General features: G+C 47.9%; 1 protein-coding gene across 1 annotated transcript; it reads left to right on the plus strand.

The window, feature by feature from the left end:
• The first annotated feature begins 329 nt into the window (after nt 1-329).
• Nucleotides 330-12,920, plus strand: LOC132775226 (oocyte zinc finger protein XlCOF6-like). Its single transcript, XM_067467174.1, has 2 exons — nt 330-407; nt 9,739-12,920. The coding sequence occupies exon 2, from the start codon at nt 10,074-10,076 to the stop codon at nt 11,229-11,231; it is 1,158 nt and encodes a 385-aa protein (XP_067323275.1). The 5' UTR covers nt 330-407; nt 9,739-10,073; the 3' UTR covers nt 11,232-12,920.
• Nucleotides 12,921-19,951: the final 7,031 nt, after the last annotated feature.

Below are 19,951 nucleotides of genomic sequence, written 5' to 3' on the forward strand. Positions count from 1 at the left end.
ATTCTGGGCACCAGAATTCAAGAGAGATATTGACTCTAAGCTGGAATGTGTCCAGAGGAGGGTGGCTCAAATGATCCAGGGTCTGGAGAATAAGCCCTATGAGGAGCGGCTTAAGGAGCTGGGCAGGTTTAGCCTGAAGAAGAGAAGGCTGAGAGGAGACATGATGAGAGCCGAGGGGCTCCAGTTCCAGCTTCCTAACGCGAAGCCCCGCCTCTCTTTGGGCGCCTGCCCGTGGCCGCCATGTTTGGGCCGGGCGGAAGTACAGCGAGGGGGCGGCCTCGGCTTCCTAGAGAGACCGAAAAGTGCTCGGGCGACGCGGCTCACTCTGAGGTCACTTCCGGAGGAGGGGGAACGGAGAGCCGCAATGTCTCCGGAGAGAGAGAGAGAGAGAGAGAGAAGGAGGAGAGGTAAAGGGGGGAGGGGTCTCCTCTCTTTTTTGGGGGAGGGGAGAGGGAGAGAGGGGGGGTTGTGCCCCTGGTGTCCTCCTCCTGCTCATAAAAATAGTTGCAAAACGTTCCTTAAATATATACTGATAGACATACTCACAAAAATATCCTCAGAACAAAGACCCATTGCCTAGTCCAAGCCATGGTCTTCCCCATAGTAGTCACCTACGGAGGTGAGAGCTGGACCTTAGGGAAGGCTGAGCGAAGGAAGAGAGGTGCTTTTGAGCTGTGGTGTTGGAGGAAAGTGCTGAGAGTGCCTTGGACTGCGAGAAGATCCAACCAGTCCATCCTCCAGGAAAGAAAGCCCGACTAAAGCTCACTGGAGGGAAGGAGACGAGAGACAAAGCTGAAGTCCTTTGGCCACATCATGAGGAGACAGGAAAGCCTAGAGAAGACAATCATGCTGGGGAAAGTGGAAGGCAAAAGGAAGAGGGGCCGACCAAGGGCAAGATGGATGGATGGCATCCTGGAAGTGACTGGACTGACCTTGAAGGAGACCCTGGGGGTGGTGACGGCCGACAGGGAGCTCTGGCGTGGGCTGGTCCATGAGGTCACGAAGAGTCGGAGACGACTGAACGAATGAACAACAACAACATATTCTTTTTTATTAATTTGTATTGATATTTTTTCAAGGTAAATAATGAAACAAGAGAAAGGACAAATAAGAAAATATTAAATGTAGATACCTGGGAGAATAAAGTTATACTTGGGTACGAAAAGACTAATATTTAAACACTATTAGGTATGAACCTGTAGATGCGTAGGATACATTAGTATTAGTAGAAGAAAAAGGCAAGTAAAGAATCAAGGGAGCAGAAAAAAGAGGGAGGAGACACTCCCCAAAATGCCAGGGTAGAAGGGAGGGGAGGTGGGATGCCGAGGCTGGCGAGCCTTTTCAACGAAACTTTATATATGTAGTCTATGTGCTATGTCAGAATGTCACTAGTTTAGAGATTCGTTGCTGTGCGTTAATGTATGTCGTACTTGTCTTTATCTCGTCTTGTCCTTTTCGTTGAGTGTGTTCTCGTCTTTCTTTTCTTCTCTGTTCTTACTATTGTAATAATAAAAAATTAATAAAAAAATTAATGAAACGAGGAGAGGAGAAGTTGAAAGAAAAGAAAAAAGAGAAAGAAAATAAGTGTATAAAAATAGGGAGAGAATTGGGTTGGGGAGGGGAGGGGGTGAGGGGGGAAATAATAATCGTAAAATATTTCCTGTGGTGCCCCCCCCTCCCTAAGGAGACCAGATCCCACTCCCACCCTCCTGACCTTCCAGAAGAGACTCAGATCCTGGCGGAGGGATCTGGCGATTCCAGACTGGACGGATTGACAGGTGACGGTCAGGTTTGAGTGGAACGCCACGGACTGATTTGGATGACGATTTCAACTGGAAAACTGTGTTAATGTACATTTATAACTGTTTTTAATGTATGCTAGTTGTAAAACAAAATGCAAAGATACAGAATGGGGGACAATGAGGCCTGGCTCGAGAGCAGTACGTGTGGAAAGGATCTTGGAGTCCTCGTGGACAGGAAGAAGGGGAACATGAGCCAGGAATGCCACATGGCGGCAAAAAAAACCGATGGGAATTTGTCCTGCATCAAGAGGAGCCTAGTGTCTAGATCCAGGGAAGTCATGCTCCCCATGCTCTATTCTGCTCTGGTTATACCACTTTACCTGGAATATTGTGTCCCATTCTGGGCGCCACAATTCAAGAGAGATATTGACAAGCTGGAATGTGTCCAGAGGAGGGCGACTAAAATGATCAACGGTCTGGAGAACAAGCCCTATGAGGAGCGGCTTAAGGAGCTGGGCATGTTTAGCCTGAAGAAGAGAAGGCTGAGAGGAGATATGATGAGGGCCATGTATAAATATGTGAGAGGAAGCCACAGGGAGGAGGAGGGAGCAAGCTTGTTTTCTGCTTCCTTGGAGACTAGGACGCAATGGAACAATGGCTTCAAACTACAAGAGAGGAGATTCCATCTGAACACGAGGAAGAACTTCCTGACTGTGAGAGCCGTTCAGCAGTGGAACTCACTGCCCTGGAGTGTGGTGGAGGCTCCTTCTGTAGAAGCTTTTAAACAGAGGCTGGGTGGCCATCTGCCAGGGGTGTTTTGAATGCAATATTCCTGCTTCTTGGCAGAATGGGATTGGACTGGATGAAGGCCCAGGAGGTCTCTTCCCCCTCTTTGATTCTATGTTTATGTTATGTTATTATATTGTGTCAACATCAAATAGTTGCCTGTTGGAAGCCGTCCTGATCTTCCTCCGAGGCTGAGAAGGGCCGGGTAGAAGTGCTCTAAATTAATTAATTATATATATATATATATATATATATATATATATATATATATATGAAATCTGCCCAGCCTTTGTAATAATAATAGTAATAGTAACAGGAGCAACCCCCAGGGCCCCCCAGCCCCACCCCCTTTTTTCTGTCTCCATGCAGGGAAGGCAGAATCAAGGCACCACCAACAGATGGCCACTCCGCCGTTGTAATTGTAATAGTAGTAGTAATAGAAGCCACCCCAGGATCTCCCAGCCCAACCCCCTTCTTTCCGCCTCCAAGCAGAGAAGGCACAATCAAATCCTCCCAACAGATGGCCACCCAGCCTTTGTAATAACAATAATACTAATAGAATAATAGTAACAGATTCCTTATTTATTGTGTTGGAAACGAATTGAGACTACAGTTATAATGTATAAACGCAGATGATAAGCTGCCAGTGAAGATCAGAGCAGATACCTTCAACACTACAGTTTTACCGACAATGCTATATGGATCTGAAACGTGGGCAACAACACAGTGAGAGGAGGAAAAACTGGCGGTGACTCAGAGAGCGATGGGAAGAAGGACGCGTGGAGTGACACATATGAGATGAAGTCAGCTATAAAGAGCTGCGTCCCAAAAACGGGATATGGGACGTGGTCAATAAAATGTATGAGGCAAAAAGAAGAAAGGCAGGGCATAGAGTACAAACAAAAGACAACTGGTGGACGTGTCGACTAAGGAACTGGATACCAAGAAGACACCCCAAGCACCCTTTGAGCAGACCTTGCAATGGTTAAGGTATTCGGCAAGAAATAGAAAAGAAAAACACAGGATTGTATATTTTGGCAAAAGGTAAAGAATTAAATCAGTTGTCAAATGCCGCGTTCCACAACCAGGTCTTTGTTAGTTTCCTGAACGTCATGAGGGAGGGGGCAGTTCTGATCTCTAATGGCAGGGAGTTCCAAAGTCGAGGGGCCACCATCGAGAAGGCCCTGTCCCTCGTCCCCACCAGCCGTGCTTGTGCAGGCGGAGGGACTGAGAGCAGGGCCCCTCCAGACGATCTTAGTGGTCTTGATGGTTCATAGGGGAGAATACGTTCGGAGAGGTAAACAGATAGATTTGCGTGAAGCCCAAAGGAGTGGATTGATGACAAATAGGATAGGATAGGGTAGTACTCTAAGTCATACCCGTGTTTCTTAATTTATTTACAGCATTTATATTCCGCCCTTCTCACCCTGAAAGTAGATCATAGAACATATACACGGCAAACACTCAATGCCATTATACATACAGGACAGACAACAGATATTTGAGGTATTTTGTCGGCATTTCTCCAACTTTGGCATCCTGGAGGTTGTGCTCGATTCAGCCACAAGGGGGTGCTGTTACTCTATCCTCTATGACGATGAGCCTTTTGATCATAGACTTTTCCTCCTCTTCTTTGTAAAACCGTAAAATACCACCCTGCTTAAGCGGTGCCTACTTTCTCTACTCACAGCTGTTTTTGAACTACTTAGGTGGACAGAGAGCTGGGCTGAAGGTTGGGTGCTCACCCTGATCGAGGCTCGAACTGCCAACCTGTCAGTTGGTAAAGATCCAATGCTGCTGGTGATTAGCCAGCTGTGTTAAAACCAAGCCTATTGGAAAAACTGGCCCTGCTATTTCTCTCTGTAATGAATCATGTTATGCAGAATAATAATAATAATCATCATCATCATCATCTTTATTTATACCCTGCCACCATCTCCCCAATGGCGACTTGGGGCGCGGCTAACATGAGGCCAAGCCCAAAAATAGTACAATGAAGTAAGATACAAAAAAACAGAAAGTTAAACATAACAAAATCCATAATTTAACACAATAAAATAGACAATGCAAAATAACATAATAAAATCCATCACAAGATAATGTTAAAACGCTAAAACCCTGGGTGAGATAGGAAATAGAAAAGTGAGACCACTGAGACCCTCGCCAATGACTGATCAAGACCAAACTTGGCACAGAGTCCCCATGACCCACTCTACATCCTGGTGCACTCTCAAGGAGGACAGACCATGGATGATGGGGCTTCAAGTACCTCCACTCCCTTCCCAAGACTGCTGCAACCCTCATCTAATGACCAAACTTGGCACACAGAGCCCCCATGACCCACTCTACGTCCTGATGCTGTTTGGAGGAGGATGGATGATGGATGATGGCAGTACCTTCATTCACTTCCTGAAACCACAGCGACACTTATCCAAATACCAAGAAAGACCAAACTTGGCACAGAGAGCCCCCATGGCCAACTCAACATTCTGGTGAGGTTTAGGGGAGAACATACTATGGATGATGGGACTTGCAGTACCATAACTCACTTTCTGAGAGCACTGCAACCCTCATCCAATCAGTGATCAAGACCAAATTTGGCACACAGAGCCCCCATGACCCACTCTACATCCCGATGCTGTTTGGAGGAGGATGGACGATGGATGATGGGACTTGCAGTACCTTCACTCACTTCCTGAAAACACAGCGACACTTATCCAAATACCAAGAAAGACCAAACTTGGCACAGAGAGCCCCCATGGCCAACTCAACATTCTGGTGAGGTTTAGGGGAGAACATACTATGGATGATGGGACTTGCAGTACCATAACTCACTTTCTGAGAGCACTGCAACCCTCATCCAATCAGTGATCAAGACCAAACTTGGCACACAGAGCCCCCATGACCCACTCTACATCCCGATGCTGTTTGGAGGAGGATGGACGATGGATGATGGGACTTGCAGTACCTTCACTCACTTCCTGAAAACACAGCGACACTTATCCAAATACCAAGAAAGACCAAACTTGGCACAGAGAGCCCCCATGGCCAACTCAACATTCTGGTGAGGTTTAGGGGAGAACATACTATGGATGATGGGACTTGCAGTACCATAACTCACTTTCTGAGAGCACTGCAACCCTCATCCAATCAGTGATCAAGACCAAATTTGGCACACAGAGCCCCCATGACCCACTCTACATCCCGATGCTGTTTGGAGGAGGATGGACGATGGATGATGGGACTTGCAGTACCTTCACTCACTTCCTGAAAACACAGCGACACTTATCCAAATACCAAGAAAGACCAAACTTGGCACAGAGAGCCCCCATGGCCAACTCAACATTCTGGTGAGGTTTAGGGGAGAACATACTATGGATGATGGGACTTGCAGTACCATAACTCACTTTCTGAGAGCACTGCAACCCTCATCCAATCAGTGATCAAGACCAAACTTGGCACACAGAGCCCCCATGACCCACTCTACATCCCGATGCTGTTTGGAGGAGGATGGACGATGGATGATGGGACTTGCAGTACCTTCACTCACTTCCTGAAAACACAGCGACACTTATCCAAATACCAAGAAAGACCAAACTTGGCACAGAGAGCCCCCATGGCCAACTCAACATTCTGGTGAGGTTTAGGGGAGAACATACTATGGATGATGGGACTTGCAGTACCATAACTCACTTTCTGAGAGCACTGCAACCCTCATCCAATCAGTGATCAAGACCAAACTTGGCACACAGAGCCCCCATGACCCACTCTCCATCCTGGTGCAGTTTGGAGGACGATGGACCACAGATGATGGGACTCGCAGTACCTTCACTAACTTCCTGAGACCACTGATAAATAACTGATAAAGACCAGCCTTGACACACCATTCCTTTCTCAAATAACCCGGGCAGCACCGGGTCCTCAAGTTAGTAAAAAAAATACAAGAAGACAAGGAAGCAGAAGTGGTGCAGAAGCAGGTGGTGGTGCTCCCTGCTCATCCCTCCTCTTCCCTCCCCATCTGAGTAGGAGGGGGGGGGCTGACTTTGGGCGGGAGACCTCCCTCCTTCTCTCTCTCCAGCTCTCTCGGCCAGGGCTGATCTTTGTCTTTTTCCTCTTGCAAGTGTCAGCCTAGCAGTGGCAGGAACAGCATTAAAGGCAGAGCTTTGCATTAGGATCTGGGAGGTTTCGTTTTGGAGAGATCGCTATGGAAAGTGGGAAGGGTCAGAATGCAAGAGAAGCAAAAGCGATGCAGAAGCAGGGGTGCCGGTCTCTCCTCATCCCTCCTCTTCCTTCTCCATCCGAGGAGGAGGAGGAGCAGGAGAAAGTGGGGGGAGGGGGGGCGGCCTTGGGCATGGGCCCCCCTCCTTGCCTCCCCCTGTAGCACGGCCATTCGGCCCTCACGCACTTGGCCAGGGCTCCTCTTCAGCTCCTTCCTCTTGTGTGGGGGTGAGGGTCATGAGTGCCCCCCTTCCTCCTGCTCTAGCCCCCTCTCCTTGCCCCCGTCGCCTACAACTGGGCGGGACGGCAGACCCCATTAAGCGGAGGAGGGGGGGTGACTTGGGGCAAGCAGGGAGACCGGTGCGCATTTACTGTATCACGTGAATGGAATGTGCACCCCAATTTTGGCATGGTCGTTTAGTCAAAAAGTGGGTTTAGATTCACCTAAATGCAGTTATAATGAAACGAGCATTTAGCACATGCTGGCTCTTCACCGAAACACATTATCCAGAATGAATAATTGCCTCTCTTCTTTAAACCACATTTGGGATTGACCCAATGAATTCAGTGTGGCCCTCTAACACAGAAGGCGGTCCCCCTTCCCTTCCTTCCTTCCTTCCTGCGGTGGTTTTTAAAGGTTTCTGTGTGCATCCTTGAGACACTTCATGCCTCTATTTCTTGGAACTTCCATTCTCAACATGATCATGAAGGGAAAAAGCCTTAAAGGGGTTGTGTTGGACTCATCGCTGACGAGGGAGGCCCAGATCCCGGCCATAAGTAAGCAGGCCTTTTTTCATCTTCGCCAGGCAAGGAAATTGGTATCCGACCTTTCGGTAGAAGCCTTGGTCGCCTTAGTGGATGATCTGCGGCGGGAGCTCGACAGGGGGAGTGTGTCCCTGTTGGTGCTGCTCGACCTCTCAGCGGCCTTCGATACCGTCGACCACGGTATCCTTCTGGGGCGCCTCGCAGAAATGGGTCTTGGAGGGACTGTTTACAGTGGCTCCGCTCATTCCTCGAGGGCCGGTCTCAGAAGGTGTCACTGGGGGACTCCAGTTCTACCCCACAACCTTTGTTTTGTGGGGTTCCTCAGGGTTCAATACTGTTTCCCATGTTGTTTAACATCTACATGAAGCCGCTGGGTGAGATCATCCGGAGTTTCGGGGTGCGGTGTCATCTGTACGCAGATGATGTCCAACTCTGTCACTCCTTCCCACCTGCTACTAAGGAGGCTGTTCAGGTCCTGAACCGGTGCTTGGCAGCTGTGACCGTCTGGATGGGGGCGAACAAATTGAAATTGAATCCAGACAAGACAGAGGTACTCCTGGTCAGTCGCAAGGCCGAACAGGGCATAGGGTTACAGCCTGTGTTGGATGGGGTCGCACTCCCCCTGAAGACGCAGGTTCGCAGTTTGGGTGTGACCCTGGACTCATCGCTGAGCCTGGAACCCCAGGTTTCGGCGGTGACCAGGGGAGCATTCGCACAGTTAAGACTCGTGCGCCAACTGCGACCGTACCTTGGGAAGTCTGACTTGGCCACGGTAGTTCACGCTCTGGTTACATCCCGTTTGGACTACTGCAACGCTCTCTACGTGGGGTTGCCTTTGAAGACGGCTCGGAAGCTCCAGCTAGTCCAACGCTTGGCAGCCATGATACTAACTGGAGCGGAGCGCAGGGAGCATACAACTCCTCTGCTGCACCAGCTCCACTGGCTGCCGATCTGCTACCGGGCCCAGTTCAAAGTGCTGGCGCTGGCCTTTAAAGCCCTAAACGGTTCTGGCCCAACTTATCTATCCGAACGTATCTCGGCCTATCAGCCCACCAGAACCCTAAGATCTTCTGGGGGGGCCCTGCTCTCTATCCCGCTTGCTTCACAGGTGCGGCTGGCGGGGACGAGAGACAGGGCCTTTTCTGTGGTGGCCCCGCGGCTATGGAACGCCCTCCCCATGGAGGTAAGATCAGCCCCCTCATTGATGGTTTTCCGGAAAAGACTAAAAACCTGGATGTTCGAGCAGGCGTTCGGTTAACTCAGTGCAATAAGTTTAATGATTGAAGGACTGGCAATTTGGACGACGAAACTGGATCGCGATTTTAGTCAAGAGATGAATTGGATGGTTTATTGATATATGTATTGTGGATCGTGTTTTTATGCTTTTAAACTGTATACTGTTGTTTGTTATAAGTTGTTGTAAACCGCGTTGAGTCGCCGGCTAGGCTGAGAAACGGCGGTATACAAGTATAGCAAATAAATAAATAAATAAATAAAAGCATTGGCAATGGTAATCCACGCAACAGTCACCACGAAATTGGACTATCACAACGCCTTATATGCTGGCCTTCCGAAGTCAACAACCCAGAAGATTCGGACGGTCCAAAATGCAGCGGCCAGGCTGCTAGCGGGATCATCTGTAAGCTCCCGTATTACACCAATTCTGCAGCAACTGCCTTGGCTACCAATAGAACATCGGATCTCTTACAAGATCCTGATCCTGACATTGAGAGCTCAGAATGGCCAAGGACCTTTATACCTTAGGGACCGCCTCATTCCTTTTCCCCATCAGTGGTCACCTTGATCCACCCAGGAAAATCCCCTATACATCCCAGGCCCTAGGGAGGGAGGGAGGCACATTTGGAAGCTACAAGGCATCGTAGAGCTTTTTCAATCAATGCTCCAATTCTGTGGAACTCATGGCCTCCATACATTAGAGCAATGTCGGAGTTGCGACCTTTTGTAAAGGCACTCAAGACTTGGCTGTTTGGTTGTGTATTTAAGTCATCAGATCTAATTTGCCAAATAGTCACTGTGGAATGTTTTTATGTTTAATGTTCTAATATTGTGTAAATGTTTTTTAGACTGTAAGTCGCTCGGAGCACCTTGGTGGAGAGCGACTAATTAAGAAATAAAGTGAAGTGAAGTGAAGAAAAGAGGGAAATGTTGGAGGCAAAGGAGCTTTGGGGCTTCATGTTTAACCTTTCGCTTCTTCTTTCTTGACCAGGGACATGGAGGTTCTGTGGAGCTACCCCTGGCGTGATGAGAAACAAACCAGCTTCCAGTGGATATTGAACAATTTGGAAACCAGAGTGTAGTAAGGAAACCAGTCCTATTGAAAAAGGAAATCATCTCAAGGGGCCAATCTTGCTGAATTCTTAAACTCACTTTAGATCAGAAAGGGAAAAACAAGAGTCAAGTGTCAATATTGCAATTATATGAACATAACACTGGCATCCTTGAAGTGACTGGCTTGACCTTGAAGGAGACCCTGGGGGTGGTGATGGCCGACAGGGAGCTCTGGCGTGGGCTGGTCCATGAGAGTTGGAAGCGTCTGAACGAATGAACAATAACAACACTGTCACCATGGAGGAGAAAGCATATAAATGTATTGAATGTGGCAAGAGCTTTAACCAGTATAGAGATCTGAAGACACATCAAAGGACTCACACTGGGGAGAAACCCTATAACTGCCTGGAGTGTGGAAAGAGCTTCACTCAGAGTGCACATCTGCATTCACATCAAAGGACTCACACTGGGGAGAAACCTTATACATGCTTGGAGTGTGGACAGAGTTTCACTCATAGTGGAAATCTACGTTCACATCATAGGACTCACACTGGGGAGAAACCCTATACATGCTTGGAGTGTGGACAGAGCTTCACTCAGAGTGGACATCTAAGTTTGCATCAAAGGACTCACACTGGGGAGAAACCTTATACATGCTTGGAGTGTGGACAGAGCTTCACTCAGAGTTCAGGTCTGCATTCACATCAAAGGACTCACACTGGGGAGAAACCCTATACATGCCTGGAGTGTGGACAGAGCTTCACTCATCGTTCAGGTCTACGTTCACATCAGATAACTCACACTGGGGTGAAACCCTATACATGCTTGGAGTGTGGACAGAGCTTCACTCAGAGTGGACATCTACGTTTGCATCAATGGACTCACATTGGGGAGAAACCTTATAAATGCCTGGAGTGTGGAAAGAGCTTCATTCAGAGTGGACATCTACGTTTACATCAAAGGACTCACACTGGTGAGAAACCCTATACATGCCTGGAATGTGGAAAGAGCTTCACTGAAAGTGGAAGTCTACGTTCACATCAAAGGACTCACACTGGGGAGAAACCCTATATATGCTTGGAGTGTGGACAGAGCTTCACTCATAGTGGACATCTACGTTTACATCATAGGACTCACACTGGGGAGAAACCCTATACATGCACACAGTGCGGAAAGAGCTTCACTCAGAGTGGAAGTCTACGTTCACATCAAAGGACTCACACTGGGGAGAAACCCTATTCCTGCCTGGAGTGTGGACAGAGCTTCACTCAGAGTGCACATCTACATTCACATCAAAAGACTCACACTGGGGAGGAACCTTATAAATGCCTGGAGTGTGGAAAGAGCTTCACTCAGAGTGGAAATCTACGTTCACACCAGAGGATTCACACTGAGTGGAAACTCTATACATGCCTGGAAGGAAATTGTTAAGTTTACATTTACAATGACACCAGAGTTTTGTTTCTTAATAATGCTGGATGATAATCTAGAGAGAAAATGTGTAAGATTGCAAAATATATAATAACATTATGTTACAAAATTTGAAAAAAAATCTGCTTCTGATTTGAAAGTTTTGTTTCCTTTCAAGGGAGGCTCATTGACAACAATGGAGGGAAACTCCAGAGATCCCCCTTTCCTCCCCCGCTCTCCTCACCTCACTTGACCTGGGGCTGCAGAGCGTCGCAGGCGGGAGGGTGAACGGGCCTCTCTCTTCCTTCCTTCCTTCCTTCCTGGGTGGGAAAGGCGTGGTGCCTCCTTGGAGAAGAGGGAGGGAGGGAGGGAGGGGACAGAAGACAGGGAGCCTGCCCAGGGAAGGAGTCTGCGTGGCAACAGGGAGGAAGAGGGGGGAGGGGGTGTGGCTGGGCTGTCCTCCTGCTCCCTGATTGGTGCCACTGGTGATAGTATGACAGCTCCGAGCATTACGCACATTCCGCAACGGTGGTTGTGAATAAGGGAAGAGGAGAGCGGCACACTGAGGACGGGAATATACGTTGTAGTTGAATTGGTGGAAGGATAGAAAGGAGGGGAGGGTTAGAGCTAGGATTAGGGTTTGGGTTACGATTAGGTTTAAGGGTTAGGGTAAGGGTTAGGGTTTTACCATTAAAGAACTCTGACATTCCCTCTATAATACTTGTGTTCCATAATGCGTTGCACAAATATATCGAGGTTGATTTTGAGAGGGTCTCCCCAGTAAGGGAGACCCCTAGGACCGCACCAAAGAGGGTCCCTAACCTTGGCGAGATCAGAGAAGCGAATTCCAGCGATTAAAAATATTAAAATTAATTCTCACCAAAGCGGGAAAAGATGGTGACCGAGGCTCTTTATTAGCGATTCAGCTGAGATCGGATGCAATTGTGGGAATATTTCCACCACAGGCATGCCAACATAGAGTTTACGAGCATTTTGATAGGCAAAATACAGAAAAACATTTCAAATCTCCCGCCCTTCCCCGCCCGGCTTCTCGCTGATTGGCTGACAGGTCGAACAGCTGGGAGGAGGCTTGGTGGCCCACCTCGCTCTGGGCCAATCAGCAGGCTTCCCCGCCTCTGGGAAGCCAATCAGGGCGCTCCTCTCGCTTCCAAGGATGGACGAATCAGGGAAGAGGAGGCGGGACGAGCGCGGACAATGGAAGGCAATGGGGGATTATGATGTTATCGGCCAGCTGGGGCATTGAGGCATTGTCTGGCCAGAAAAAGCTTGATTGCATTAAGAAAGGTTTTCCTGTCCCGGATCTGATAAGGTGTGCCTTTTGGTGGGTCTTGTGAAAGAAGCAAACAGAGCCTGGGGCGGCCTCGTCCCTTTGTAATTAAATCAAAATGTCCAAAGAAAATTCCTCGTCTGTCAGACCACTCAGAAAACAAAGGATTTCCAGTTTGCTATTGTCCATGCAAAAATGTTTGATGATTAGGTTGGTTTCCAGGGGGACTATAGCCCTCCCTCAGGCACTGACTAGATCCTGATCACATTTTTCTGGGGCAAAGAGCGAGGGGTGAAACAGAAGGGCGAATAACATTTCATACATATACAATTAATACATAAGCCTTACATAGTACAGAGAAAGATCTTGTCCGCATCCCACATCCCACACATATTTAATAAAAGAATTGATTTTTATTTGAAGACTTTGAGTTCGAGTTTTCTTGAGAAAGTTCGTGAAAATAGATGCGTCCTGTAGTCCAAGGCAGGCAACAGAAAGTTCTTTTTGTCTTGTAAAGGTTAACAGATGGACTCCTAGTTGATTTGCTACGAATCTACAGCTTGGTCCTTGGGAAACTATAACTCCCTCCCAAGGACTGGGCTTCCTGCCCTGGCTCCTCTCCGTAGCCTCATTGGGGGAGCCGCATCAAGTCTCCAGGTCGGGGCCAGGCAGGAGCGAACGGCAGCGAGGAAGAGTTGGTGGTTTGCACGGAACTGGCGATTTTGGCAACCAGCTGTTTTCTGTCAACTTATATTCTCTAAAATAAAGAGGTTATTTCCCGGGCATAGGGATCCAAAATGAGAAAAGCAAGATAGCAGTCTTGTGCTGTCGCACGCTGGGCCTGTGCATTAAACTGTAGACAGGACATAAATTCAGTGTGCCCAACGGGACGCCGGGGCTGCCTCAGATTAAAGGCCCTTAGATTCCCCCAAACAGAGTCTTTAGAATGCTTAAAGTAAACCCAACAAAGTTCTTTATTGATGAAAACAAACAGGTACTTTAATTATTTATTTATTATTTATTTATTACTGCGCTATTTCTCAGCCTGAATCGGCAACTCAATGCGGTTTACAACACCACAAAAATCGCAATATTCAGTTTAAAAGCATAAAAACACATATACAATACAAATTATTGGGCCACCAATAACAATCCAATTGCATCTCGTAACTAAAATCGCAATCCAATCTCATCGTCCATGATTACCAGTCCTTTGATCATCAGAATTCATTGCACCGGGTTAACCGAATGCTTGTTCAAACATCCATGTCTTCAATCTTTTTCGAAACACCATCAGTGAGGGGGCTGATCTTACCTCTATAGGGAGGGCGTTCCAAAGCCGAGGGGCCACCACAGAAAAGGCCCTGTCTCTCGTCCCCGCCAGCCGCACCTGTGAAGCTGGCGGGATAGAGAGCAGGGACTCCCCAGAAGATCTTAGGGTCCTGGTGGGCTGATAGGCCGAGATACGTTCAGATAGGTAGCTTGGGCCAGAACCGTTTAGGGCTTTAAAGGCCAACACCAGCACTTTGAATTGAGCCCGGTAGCAAATCGGCAGCCAGTGGAGCTGGTACAGCAGAGGAGTTGTATGCTCCCTGCGCTCCTCTCCTGTTAGTATCATGGCTGCCGCCCGTTGGACTAATTGGAGCTTCCGGGCCGTCTTCAAAGGCAACCCCATGTAGAGAGCGTTGCAGTAGTCAAGACGGGATGTAACCAGAGCGTGGACTACCGTGGCCAAGTCAGACTTCCCAAGGTACGGTCGCAGTTGGCGCACGAGTTTTAACAACTTTAAAGGTTTCTTAACTGTCTATTGGCTCTTGCAATCTTGTTCACTGGGAACAGGCACTATCTTCTTAACTGTAATCAACTAATGGGGAAATCCTAGCTTCTAATCTGGGCAGTCTGTGCATGCCTCTGTTGGCGTGGAGTCCCTGCACCCGGTACCAACTGCGTCTGGCTTCCGCGAGCGACCCTTGCCCCAACAGAGCTTTGTAGACCTCCAGGGAGAAAGAAGGAGTTCAGGTTGCTGTGATGGCCGGCCGAAGTCCCTCAGCCAAGCTGTGGCTGTATGTCTCCCGGCCAAGCTGTAGGGCTGTATAACCCCGGCCAAGCTGTAAAAGACGAAGCTTTTCTACAGGAGCCACTTCGTTCTATGTCCTGTGAGAACTGAACTCAAAAAGGCTCCTGTTCCCTCCAAAGGGGCGGGACCAGGGAACCTAACTATAACTGGCAGGTGGCTTACCCTATAAATGCAAATTATAACAGGAAACCCCCTGCTGCCAAAATCCCAAGCATGGGATTGCACACAAACATTTAAACACAGCAAATAAATCTGGAGCTCCTGGAACAGCTGTTCCAGAACAAGTCTAATTTAGAATTTAATACAGAAAAATATGGCATTAAAATGGAGCCGATCCGCCATTTTATGATTTTTGTGGATACCGAGATCCAAAGGGGGGATTCCCGTATCCGCGGTCCCAATTGACACAGATCCAGCGTCCCCAGGACTCCAGGAAGGCATCCCAGGCTGGCTCACAGTTCCCCGGAGCCTAGAAAAAGGTTTATTTCATGCATTAGATAGTTCAGGCAAGTGAAACACACAAAGTAACAAGCAGGAAAGTTGAAAATTGCAAATCTCAAGTACTTTTATTAGGGATTAGATACAAAGTCAGGGCTTAGGGAAAGTAATAGGAAGGCATAGAGGCTGAGTGCAGTCCTAGTTTGAGCTGTCTGCTGGGGCACATTTCATCAGTTTGTCCCAATTGTGGCTTCCAGGAAGTGCGGAACTCTCTGCTGCAGTTCAAACCAACTTGGGGCAGGGGCCCTCGATGTCACAAATAGCACTCCCGAAGGAGCGAAGCAGAAACAGCGTCACGCTCAGAGCTTCCGGACCCAGCTTTCCTACTATTACCGCACTGCTGCCACTCCCGCTCCCTTCCCTCCCCTGGCACCCTCCCTCCCTCCCTGGTGCGAGCACCGTCATGATTCAAAAAGGTCTAGGTTTCCCCTTGCTGACTGGAAGCCTCGTCCCGCTCAACCCTGGTGCGCCTCTCCATGTTTAAGCCAGAGCCGGCGTTATCCGCAGATACCTCCAAGGTCACATGGCTGCGGGCATAACTGCACGGGGCGCCCTTACCTTCCTGCTGGAGCGGTACCTATGCAGCTATTCCCATTTGCATGTTTTCCAACTGCTAGGTTGGCAGGAGCTGGGGCTGACTGCAGGAGCTCACCCCGCACTCTGGATTCAAACCACCAACCTTTTGGTCACCAACTTCAGCCGCTCAACGGTTTCAGCCAGTGCACCACCAGAGGTGTTATGATTATTACAATGGCTCATATTGGTCAATAGCCAGGTGGCCATCGCTAACAGTCAACATAGCAAAAGCGAGTCATGCCAGGCTCACCTGATCTCGCCAAGGTGGCTTCCTCCTCCTCCTCCTCTTCGTCCTGGGAAGAAGTGGCAAGCAGAGGGCCCGAAACAGGGTTGCTTCGTGGGCCCAGTCCTGCCCAGGATCTTGATTCATGACTTAGAGAAAGGTAAGACCACCAGGTTTGCAGGCAGGTTACTTGGGAAGGGAGAGCCAAGACCCCGGGAGACGGGAGCAGAACTCAAAGGGATCTCAACAGGTGAGAGATGGGCGATAGGCCAAAACACACACAATGAAGCTCAACCGGAGCAAGTGCAAGATGCTCCACTTGGGCAGAAAAAAGGAAATGCAAAGCGGCCGCAGGACGCGTGGAAAAGGTGACCTTGGACCTCTCCTCGTGGAGAGGGAGGAAGGAGAACAGGAGCCAGGAATGTCATGCGGTAGCTCAAAAAGCCAATGGGATGTTGGCCTGTGTAACGGAATAACTAATTATAATGGAGGTTTTGCCTGTGTTGATACGTCTGTTCTCATTTTTATTGTATTTTAAAGTTGGTTGTATTGTTTTAATCTACTGTTGTAAACCGCTCCGAGCCAAATTGGGAGTGGCGGTATACAAGCCAAATAAATAAATATGTGACAAGTGCAGGTAGCAGTTGGCTACATCTGATTGGGCGATGCGTTGCCATGGTTGTGTAGCCTCTGCAGTAGAAACGTATCCATTTTAGAGTGGCTAGGAGGAAGAAGGGCGGAGCTAACTGAAAAAGGAGAAGGAGGGACATTTTAAAAAAATGAGGCAGTCTCTGGCCAGGATAGCTGGAGTGAAGAGGTTCCTAGCTTAAGTTTTATTATTATTATTATTATTTATTTGCTTTACTTCTATACCGCCTTTCTCAGCCGAAATGGCAACTCAAGGCGGTTTACATAATAAAGGTTATCACAACAATATCGAAAAAGGTAATTAAAACACATTATACACAACATACAAGGTCAAAAAACAATCATTATCATAATTGCAGTGCCTCAGCAACAAATCAGAATCAGAATCCATAATCATAATCCTTTATACCAATTCCTATGTTCAGTTGTACCATCTTCCTATATTCCATTGCACTATTTACGGTTCTGGCCCTGCTTACCTCTCCGAACGCACCTCCACCTATGAACCGACGAGGACGTTAAGATCGTCCGGGGAGGCCCTGCTCTCGGTCCCGCCTGCGTCGCAGGCGCGGCTGGCGGGGACGAGGGACAGGGCCTTCTCGGTGGTGGCCCCTCGGCTATGGAATGCCCTACCCTCAGACATCAGGCAGGCCCCTTCGTTGCTGGAGTTCCGGAGGAAGGTCAAGACGTGGCTCTATGAACAGGCGTTCGGTCAACAAGGCAACTGAACTCATGAAGACGGTATAAATGAACAAAGGAATGGTAGAAGGATTATGAGAACGGAATCTGATTTTTACTGAGGCGTTGATTACCACGTTGTTTTGTCTTGTTTTGTCTGTCGTGTATGTTGTGTTTTAATCTATTGTTATTGTTATATAAATTGCATTGTAAACCGCATTGAGTCGCCGATTTAGGCTGAAAAATGCGGTATAAAAATAAAGCAAATAATAAATAAATAAATAAATATTTAGCCAAATGCTTGTTCGTAAAGTCAAGTCTTGACCTTCCTCCAGAATGCCAGCAGTGAAGGGGCCTGTCTGATGTCCACAGGTAGGGCATTCCACAGCCGAGGGGCCACCACCAAGAAGGCCCTGTCCCTCGTCCCCGCCAAACGCGCCTGCGATGCAGGCGGGACCGAGAGCAGGGCCTCCCCAGATGATCTTAATGTCCTAGTCGGTTCATAGGTGGAGATGTGTTCAGAAGTTTGAGTCTTGAGCTGTGAAACTAAAGTAAGAAAGGAACCATTTTGAATCAAGATCTAGCCTGTGAGCTAGAAGGAAGAAAATCCTTGTGTAGGATTATACTTTCAGTTGTAGTACTGAAGAGATAAGAGATTAATTTGAGTCAAAGTCCTCAGCTGGGTGGAACTGAGAAGCAGAGAGTTCTCTGAGAAAAAGTTTGCTGTGAAACTATTGATAAGAAGAAGAGACCATAAGGTACAAGTTATAGAGTCAGAAGGCTGAGGAAGAATTACATTTGAAAGAGAAGAAAGTCATCTAACCAAGTCGGCATAAGATAAGCTGTTCTGAAAGTTATATAGTAGTAACCGCTTTATGTATCCACAAGAGCAAAAGACGAATGTAACATTATCCAGGTGGAACTGAAGAAAAGTACTGTGTAACAAATACGCTTCATGTGCACAAGAATTCATAAATAAACATTTATTTGTTTCAACTAATATATTAATGGCTCGTGTCAAGTTACAGAATTGAAGTGATATTCCAGAAAGGTGGCTGAATATTATATTGAAGCTAAATACTGTCTACAGTATTGGGTTACACAGCAAAGAGTCATATATAGAGATATTTAAAATTAAAACCTGCAACAAGCAAATATAACTAAGGTGCTGAGTTTGTGTGAGGTTTATTCCTCATCTCCCCTCCATCATCATCACCTTAGTTACCTCTAGACTAGACTATTGCAATGCACTCTACGTGGGGCTTCCCTTGAAGACCTCTCCCCTTCATCACCACATATTCCTTGGTATCACCTCACCCTGCATCAAGAGGAGCCTAGTGCCTAGATCCAGTCAAGTCATGCCCACCCTCTGTTCTCTTCTGCTTTGGTCAGACCACGTTACCTGGAATTATTTATTATTTAATTATTATTTATTGACTTTGCTTCTATACGGCTGTATCTCAAGCCCGAAGGCGACTCACGGCGGTTCACAAACAGTAAAAACAGTAGAAACAGCAGTGGTTCCATACAACATAGAACAATTGACTTAACACATTATCCATAAATTACCAATAAGCAATTACAATGCACAATTATTACCAAAAACAACCGTACCCAATCTTCTCCTCATCCAAGCGTAGTCCAGGTTCGTCGTCCATTGTTCCATTCCTATGTTCCATTCCCAGATTGCACTAATTACTCAAACGCCTGCACAAACATCCAGGTCTTCACCTTTTTGCGGAATACCATTAGAGAGGGTGCTAGTCTAATGTCCGTAGGAAGGGCGTTCCACAGCCGAGGAGCCACCACCGAGAAGGCCCTATCTCTCGTCCCCACCAGCCGAGCTTGAGAAGCAGGCGGGATCGAGAGCAGGGAATCCCACTGTTGTGTCCCATTCTGGGCACCACAACTGAAGGGAGAGGATGACTCTAAGTTGGAATGAGTTCAGAGGAAGAGGGAGACTCACAGGATCCAGGGCGGTCTGGGGAACAATCCCTGGGAAGACAGAAGGCTTCAAGAGATGCTGGGCCTGTTGAGCCTGCAGAAGAGAGAGAAGGAGGAGAGGAGACAGGATGATGAGGGCCATGGATCAAGAGGCGAGGGGAATGTGTCCTAGGGAGGAAGGAGCAGGCTTCCTTTCTGCTGCCCTGGAGACTAGGACGCCATGGAACAATGGCTTCAAACTACAGGAAAGGAAGGAGATTCCACCTGAACATCAGGAAGAACTTCCTCACTCTGGGAGCTGTTCAGTAGCAGAATTATCTCTCTCTCTCTCTCTCTCTCTCTCTCTCTCTCTCTGATCGGAGGGAGTATCGTTGAGTGAGGCTCCTTCTGGGGAGGCTTTGAAAGAGAGGCTGGATGGCCATCTGTCGAGGGTGCTTTGAAGGCGATAGTCCTGTTTCTTGACAGAATGGGGCTGGGCTAGATGGCCCACAGGTCTCTTCCAACTCTAGGATTCTACGAGGAGGGTGACTAAAATGATCAAGGGTCTGGAGAACAAGCCCTATGAAGACTGGCTTAAAGAGCTGGGCATGTTTAGCCTGAAGAAGAGAAGGCTGAGAGGAGACATGATAGCCATGTATAAATATGTGAGAGGAAGCCACAGGGAGGAGGAGGGAGCAAGCTTGTTTTCTGCTTCCACGGAGACTAGGATGTGGAACAATGGCTTCAAACTACAAGAGAGGAGAATTCATCTGAACACAAGGAAGAACTTCCTGACTGTGAGAGCCGTTTAGCAGTGGAACTCTCTGCCC

Source organism: Anolis sagrei, chromosome 4, assembly GCF_037176765.1.
Source record: "Anolis sagrei isolate rAnoSag1 chromosome 4, rAnoSag1.mat, whole genome shotgun sequence".
NCBI classification, from domain to species: Eukaryota; Metazoa; Chordata; class Lepidosauria; order Squamata; family Dactyloidae; genus Anolis; species Anolis sagrei.

Excerpts from the sequence above, each read along its gene's own strand:
- LOC132775226 (XM_067467174.1), top strand. The coding sequence starts at position 10,074 with ATGAACAATAACAACACTGTCACCATGGAGGAGAAAGCATATAAATGT.